The 8046-nt window shown below is 34.5% G+C and overlaps 1 protein-coding gene across 1 annotated transcript; it reads right to left on the reverse strand.

Moving 5' to 3' along the window:
• Window positions 1-3023: 3023 nt before the first annotated feature.
• LOC145607629 (uncharacterized) lies at window positions 3024-3683 on the reverse strand. The gene has a single exon (XM_081663220.1). It carries the CDS (start codon window positions 3681-3683, stop codon window positions 3024-3026), a length of 660 nt encoding a protein of 219 aa, XP_081519346.1.
• Window positions 3684-8046: the final 4363 nt, after the last annotated feature.

Consider the following 8046-nt stretch of genomic DNA (forward strand, 5'->3'; position numbering starts at 1 on the left):
TAGCCTTCAATAATTTTGTAATATTTTGCCATTTTTTTCCCCGGAAATAAAAATTGCTGAGATGTTTACTATGGTCTCTAATACCCTCCGAAAGTACAATTGGGTAGGTAGAACCATCCAATATGCTCTTAAATGGTCATTTTACCCGTCCACAACTTGAAGTGATTTCGTAAACTCAAGCCTACCACGGACATTATAACAGCATATAATGTTCATATATGATTTCAAACGGCATTATATCGCCATCGGGCCCCAAAACCTCAAAATTTCCTCAAAAAGCGTGGATTATAGCCTTTAATTTTGTAATTTTTTGACCTTTTTCGCCCGGATGTAAAAATTGATAAGTTGTTTACCATGGTCAGTAATACCCTCCGGGTGTTCAATTGGGTCGGTGGAACCATCCAATATGCCCTTTAATGGTCATTTTACCCGTTCACAACTTGTACAAGCCTTCATGTAGTGATTTCGTAAACTCAAGTCTACCACGTACGTTTATGACAACATATAATGATCATATATGGTTTCAAACAAAATTATATGACTTTGAGATATATCGCCTACGGTCTCAACACTTTTTGCCACCGGGCCCCGAAACCTCAAAATTTCCTCAAGAAGTGTGGATTATAGGGGAACATTACTTACTCCATTGTTCATATGGATTACATGGACCAAAATCAAAATTTGGATATATTCCATATACAAGTCAGCCGACCACAATGTGTGGCCAACAACACAAAAAATCAAATAAGTAAAAATCAAATAAATAAAATCACCATAATATTTATGACTAAAATCAAAAGGTTTTGATAAATCAATACAACTCTACAAGGGTTATTGAGGGATAACTAAGTTAAATTTGTGTCTAAAATCAGTTCAAATTAAATTGATAAAAGCAAATAAATGAAATTCAAGGTAATTATAAGCTCTCATCATAACTCATTTAAATTTATCTTATTTAGATTTTATCTTTTATGAATAGGCCAGTAAATATAACAAGGCATTAGGGCCCTCTCGAAAAAAAAAGATAGAAAGAAATAAATTAGGGTATGTTCTGTTCACCTTATTTTCACTTATTTCAGGTGTAATAAGTTCAGGATATTACGCACCCTTATTAGGGTGCGTTATATTCACTTGATTTTTACTTATCTGATATTATTTGAACTTATTAGGCCTTATTGGAACTTATTTTAGTTATAAATTGAACTTGGGTCGGTAGCCCTGCTTAACCCTTATCACAACTATATGAACTTATTTTTCTTGAACTTATCTTATCTAAACTTAGCAACCCTGATTTGAACTTATTTTTCCTAAAATAAGTGAAAATAAGGTGAAAATGACATGTCTTAGGGCCTGTTCTCATACGCTGAAATTCAGTTCAGTTCAGTTTAGTTTAGTTCAGTTCCTAATTTCCTTCTCTTATAAAATATTCATTTCAGTTCAGTTCAGCTCAGCTCAGTTAAGTTCAGTCAATGAGAACAGACCCTTAGTCTTAATAGTTTTAGCCTATTTTATCCGAAAATATGGTGAATTGAAAAGAAATAATCTCAAATGATGAACCTTGACTTAGCTTACTAATGAGGCAATAATAATGCATTTTTTCATACATACAAGTACATGATACATTGTGTATAATATAGATGAAGGCCTTGTTTGACAAGTGGTTGTTGGCGGTTGGCTGGTTTACTTGGCTTGTTTGACCAGCCGGTATGTTTGGCTTTTTATAATGACTTTTGAAATTGGCTGTTTAAGCTGGCTGTTTATAAAAGTGTTTGGTAAATTAATTGTTGGTTGTTGGCTGTTTATTAGATAATTTGTGGGCCAACAAGCCAAAAGTCAACAAAAAGAGCTACTCAAAGCAGCTTTTTCATTTTGGCTTAAAAGCTAGCTTTTTCATTGGCTAAAAAGCCAATTACCAAACACATTTTTTGGCTTTTTTTTGGCTGTTTGACCACATAAAAAAGCCAAAAGCCAAAAGTTAACCAAAAAGCCACCAAAAAGCCATTCACCAAACATGGCCAAAGTAAGTAACCATAATTATTTCTTTGATCACATGTATCATGTTAGCACATATAAACATAAAATTGGTTTATTGGTTCAACCGCTAATACTGAGAAGAGATATTCGGCATTAATGGATGAGATCAACATAGAACCTTAGGACAATTTTCATGCATGTTTTCCACAGATGTTCTAACATTTTGGTCATAAGTGAATAATTTGCTGAATGACAGAGGCTATATATATTGATTATTGAAGGATGCATAATTTTCTCCAGTTATACCATAATTGGCTATGCAGAATTTGAAAAATCCTTCAGCTATGTTTCAACTTATTTGGAAACTAGACCAGAGGTTGATCGAATCATTTAATTTGGGAGGAATCAAACGAAAATACTACTTCAATAATCAAAGGATTTTTTTTACAACAAACATTTGTAATTTACTCCATTTATTTATTTTTGCTTATTGAAGACTAAAACAATCATTTTTTCTAGAAAATATACTCCATATAAGTATATAACCCCATATATTGTTCCCTTTTTTTTTTTTTTTTTTTTTTTTTTTTTTTTCTCTTTTTGGATGATCTTCAATACTATTTTAGAAACATTACATTTAAAAAGAAAAATCCAATAAAATCTCACATGTAATATCTAAGCTACAATTACAAGTAAACAAATAAAAGTAAAAAAAAAAAAAAAAAAAAAGCATTCCCTAAATATTCAGAGAAGTTTCATGTTTCACGCATTTAGAACAAATAGAGAAAAAAAATTGGATAAAGGTTAACTTCCCCATTCACAAATTAACATGTCAGAATTTGGTGCAACACACAATTCCATCAAAATGGCAGTTTTTTACCTAAACCAAAAAATACATCAAAATGGTAAAAAAAAAATTGACGAAGATCAAAAATCCATATCCAAACAAACCCTAAACGGGTAAAAATTAGGATAACATAAAACCAACCATCCGACACATTAATTAATAATTAATTGCTACTTAATTAAGAAACAGTGACATTTAAAAATCAGATATAATTGTTAAGATTCCAAGCTTGAACATCCATACCAACGGCGAAAGCAACAAAAGCATCCACAGTAGCTTGACGAACTTGAGAGCGACTAAGCTGATGAACCTCCCAATCAGTCATTGAAGTTTCACGATCCCATTCAATCTCAACTTTCAGAACTTGTGCAGCTATTTCAACAATCGAACCACCTTGAAGCGACCTCCCATGGCGGTCAAACACATGATTCCTGAGGTCAATCGGCATACCCTTCACCATCTCAAGCTTGTGATCACACTCCAGAAGCTTCGCAGCATCAGAGTGATTCCACAACCCAACGAAGGTGTTACGAGTGTCGAAGAGGATGCGGGGGGAGGAGAGAGAGTGGTGGAGCTGGAAGATGAGGCAGCGAGACCCGATACAGAGCTGGATGGTGGAAGCGGGACTGCTGATGAGAGAGATTGTGTTTGGAGTCCACTGAACGCCGAGGCCGATGATGAGACGGTGGCGATTACGGCGGTATTGGTAGAGAGTGCGGTGGATCCAGTCGCGTGCGGCGCCGGGGTGGGAGGTGACGGTGGTGGAGATGGTGTGGCTGTGGGTGGAACTGGAAGAGATGGTGATGGTGTAGTGCCGGACTTTGTGGGATGGAGGTGGGTTTTCCTGAATGGTAACCGCCATTGTTGGGGAATGGAGGTTTTTTTGTTTTTTTTTTGTGTGGATTTTCTCTCTCCTCTGAAATGGGGTTCTGAGTTGTGCCTGTGGGGTGAGGAGTGGTGAAGGGTTTTGGGTATTTATAGGTGAAATTAAATAATTTTTATTTTTTAAAAAAAATGAGAAATTGTTGAATAAATGATGATTATTAGTTGACGACTGACGATCACGGTTAAGATCAACGACGAAGACGAATGATCACCACGCCATGCACGGAAGATCGTCACGTCAAGTCATTAGACGGGGTCGTTTGTTTTACTTTTTTAAGGGTCGTTTGTATTTTGATGTTAGATTATTGATTTATTGTACATTGTAATAATATAATTTCCCATAAAATAGGCGTGTGTAATTATTAAAAAAATTATGCTTGTTTTCTTAATAATGAACGTGATCGTGTTTTATAGTTGTTACATTATTTACGTGTGTTAATGTTAAGAGAAGGAAGATTTTATTTTAAAAAATACAGTATAAAAAGTTAATATTTTTATATTATATACCCCTTCCGTTTTGCATAGTTGCAACAGTAGGATTGACTCATATTTTAAAAAATTATAAGCTAGACTTATAGGCTTATGATACAAAGTATAAAGTATTGTTTGTAAGAGATAAACATAATAATAAAATGTAGTGTGGGTGGAGTTGATATGAAAGAGAAATAATAAAATATTTGTGAAAGTGGGGATAGTGGGATAAATAATGTTAGGTCCTTTCTAAATAAAGTAGTGTTACAACTTTAATAAAACGAATGAAAATAAAAACTGTTGCAACTAATGTGAAAGAAGGGGTATTGAGAATTGAAATGAACCTAAGAAATTATTACAAAGTACAATTTTTATGCATAAATCATGAAGATGGTTGAAAGAGTGTACACAGTGACAAATCAAATTGAGGAACTTTTTTTTTTTTTTTGAAGAAAACAGAACATATAATATGTACCGTATTAATCAAATAATAGAGTCGAGTTCTGCCAAGGTTAAAAGACCTTGGGGAAACAAGCCCATACAAATTCTCTGACTTATAAGCTCTTTGGACTTTGGATTTAAGACTAATCTCATTCATGGGTGAAAAAAAAAATGCCATTATCTCTCTCCCCATTTTCTCACTCCTCTTTTCCACTTTTCCTCATGAGCATTTTATTTTTATAACTTCTCACACACGAGAAACTATTGCCCCTTACCAGGTATAGGCCCCGCTGTCCAATACCCTAATAAAAAAATAATATTTGCAAATTAAAAAAAGATAAAATAAAATAGGGAGGGGGTAAAATGAAAAAGGGTTGGGTAAAAAAAAAGAGGAGAGAGAAGTTACTTTCCCCCCCACCCCTTTAGTTGCTGCTCTTGCCGCGAAAAAAAAAGTCGATCGGCGTCGGTGGTGTAGCTCAGAGAGGGGAATTTGGCTAGAACTTCCTCCCAAATATGGAAATCCACCTTAATCGGGGTAAATAGTTGGGTAAAACTATTTCTCCATGAAAAAACACTAGAGGATTAGACGGAGTTCTCAAAAATGGCATCATAGCCAGTGGCTATTCACCGGAGATCTGGAGGAGATAACAAATATGGTGGTTATTGATCGAAAATCTCGAGGGAAAGTCAAGCTCCCTTGTGGAACGAAATTAAGCGCAAAGCTCTGATCTATTTCCATGGAATTTGCAAGCTTTTGTAGTTAATATACAAATCAGGTAGGATGATTATTCATCTAAGCTTTGGATGATTGGGGTTGAAGTCGACGATGAAAACTATTTGGCAGTTATAACTATTATTAATTTTACACAGTTATTGTTAATTGTTATACTGTTATTTTTTATTAGTATACTGTTATTTTTATTAGTATACTATTATTGGCTGATTAGTATAATTAAAAAGTTATTTCATTTATCTGTGAATCTGGGTTTATATGCTTTCTGTTTTTTTGGAAATTTCATGTGTTTGATTTAAATGTTATCGTTTTATAACTTTTGGTTTAGGTTAAGTTTGTACTGTTATTGTTAATTAATAAACTGTTATTGGTGATTGTATACTACTACTATTGATTTGTATGCTGTTATTGGACATCCGATAGTGGTGGTGGTAAGGCGGTGCAATAATGTAAACCATAATGTAATTGATGAAGAAGAAGATGATGATAACGATGATTTTCTTTGGTTTTGGTGGTGATATTAATGGAGGAAAGCGGCAATGACAAATTGACAACAGTGGTGGTATTTTTTCCAAAAGTATGAGAGAGAAACTACTTTTTATTACTGCCAACTCATGTGGTAACTATTAATGAAGTTACTATCCAATATATGTTAAATGACAAATATACCCCAGGTATTGGGCATGAGAGTCCCTACCTGGTAGTGGTCCATCATGCCTTTCTCACACACTCATGGGCTAAAATAAAACCCCACACCACTCTCTCTCACCTACTTTTTCTCTCTCCTACCCATTATTATCATCATCTAATTATTTGTATGATTATGAATGTTAACAATAAATTGTACATTGTGTATGCTAACGACGTTAGTATTTTATTCAATTGATCGACTTTTACATATCAAACAATAAAGCATTAACATTACCTATTTTTTTTAATTAAAAAAAAATCATATATTTTCATTTTTCCTGATAATTAAACACAAGCTTATTGATGCTCAGGACCAAAATTTGCCAAATATGCTCGATAATTAAACACAAGCAATGGCTCCTTTTTACATTTTCAAGTTTTGTTATTCTTTTTTTTTTATAATTAAACATGGAGGGCCCACCTTCACTGTAGCTTTTACCATTAGCCATAGCTATGGGCATTTGCCATTTTCCTCACGGTCATAATTTTTATTGCCCATGAGTGTGGAGCTATAATTCTCATTTTTTCCCCTTAATTCTCTTCATGGGCAAAATTATGCCCATGAGTGAGAGTGCTCTAAACCTCCATGTTGTCCACTTGTGCTAGGTTGGTGGAATGGTGGTAGAGTAAATTTTTTTAGTTTTTATTTTAACAAAATAGATCTAATTAACCATAAAATTAACTACTCCGACATTTGTGAAAATAAGGTTATAAGTGGGATAATATTCTTAAATAGGGTCATTTTATATAATATATTTTCAAAAGAGTTACCATTTTTGTGTTTCACAAGTTGAGGGTTACCATTTTTGTGTTTCACAAATCACAAGTTGAAGGTCACCAATAAGAATTTCACAAACTATTTTTACTAAAATATAGTACTGTAATATTTACTAAATTATTATACTCAGCTCAACTCACTCTCCTAAACCTTTAGGGTTGCTTCTAAAAATTGTAGGTAATTACTTTAATATAATTATAGATTTAGATTTTTTTTTTCCAAGGAATTATATTTGTAGCTTTTTTTTTTTTTGAAGAATTTATAATTATATATATAAACTAGGTTAGCTCCCGTGCAATGCACGGTGATCTACATTTATATATAGTATTTTATTATAAATTAGTCGAGAAATAATAAAAGTATGTGATATGTCGATTTTTTAATTGTAGCTTCTAATACACAACTAAAACAAAAGTAGGCAAAAAATCAAAGCTATATATTTTCTTGGGAAAAATGGAAATACATAATCCCACCTTTGCCCGAACTGAAAATAACAAACCCACCTTTTGATATTTACGAAACAAACCCGCCTTTGTATGTAATCTTCTTTTAATGAACCTTTTTACCTATAACCTGTTAAACAAGTTAAAATGTTTTTTTTTATTATATTTTAAAAGCCACGTGTCGCTCGATAATTGGTCCAAATAAAATAAGTTAAAGACAAAAAAAAAATGTAAAAAAAATAGAAAAAAAAACCACCACCCACCAGCCACCCCCCAAGCCACCGCGAAACCCTAACCTTGCCCTAGCCCCAGCAAAAACCGGCCGGCCGCCACCCTTAACCCCCGAAAACGGTCGACCGGGACCCCCTTATACCAAAGCCACCCATGAATTTCACCCCTGACTTACATCCTACCCCCGAAACCACCATAAACCACCACAACTGCCGCCCTTAAAACCATCACATCCGCCGAAAACCCCTCTCTAACCGCCGAAAACCCCTAAAACCTCCCTACCAGCATCGAAAAACACCACCCAAGCTCCCTAACCACCCCGAAAGACGCCATCTTAACTCCTTAACCACCCCGAAATCTCTCATTAACACCCTAAAAACCACCAAAACCCGTGAAGGTCCTCAGTTTCCCAGGTGGACTGGTGACGGCCGGCCGTTTTCAGTGGTTAAGGAGGGAGGCCGGCCGGTTTTGGTGGTGGAGGGGGTAAAGTCTAGGGTTTCACGGCGGCTGGGGTTTTTTTTTTCTTTTTTCTTTTTTATTTTTTGTTTTTTTG

Source organism: Chenopodium album, chromosome 23 (genome assembly GCF_948465745.1).
Source record: "Chenopodium album chromosome 23, dcCheAlbu1.1, whole genome shotgun sequence".
In the NCBI taxonomy this organism is placed as follows: domain Eukaryota; kingdom Viridiplantae; phylum Streptophyta; class Magnoliopsida; order Caryophyllales; family Amaranthaceae; genus Chenopodium; species Chenopodium album.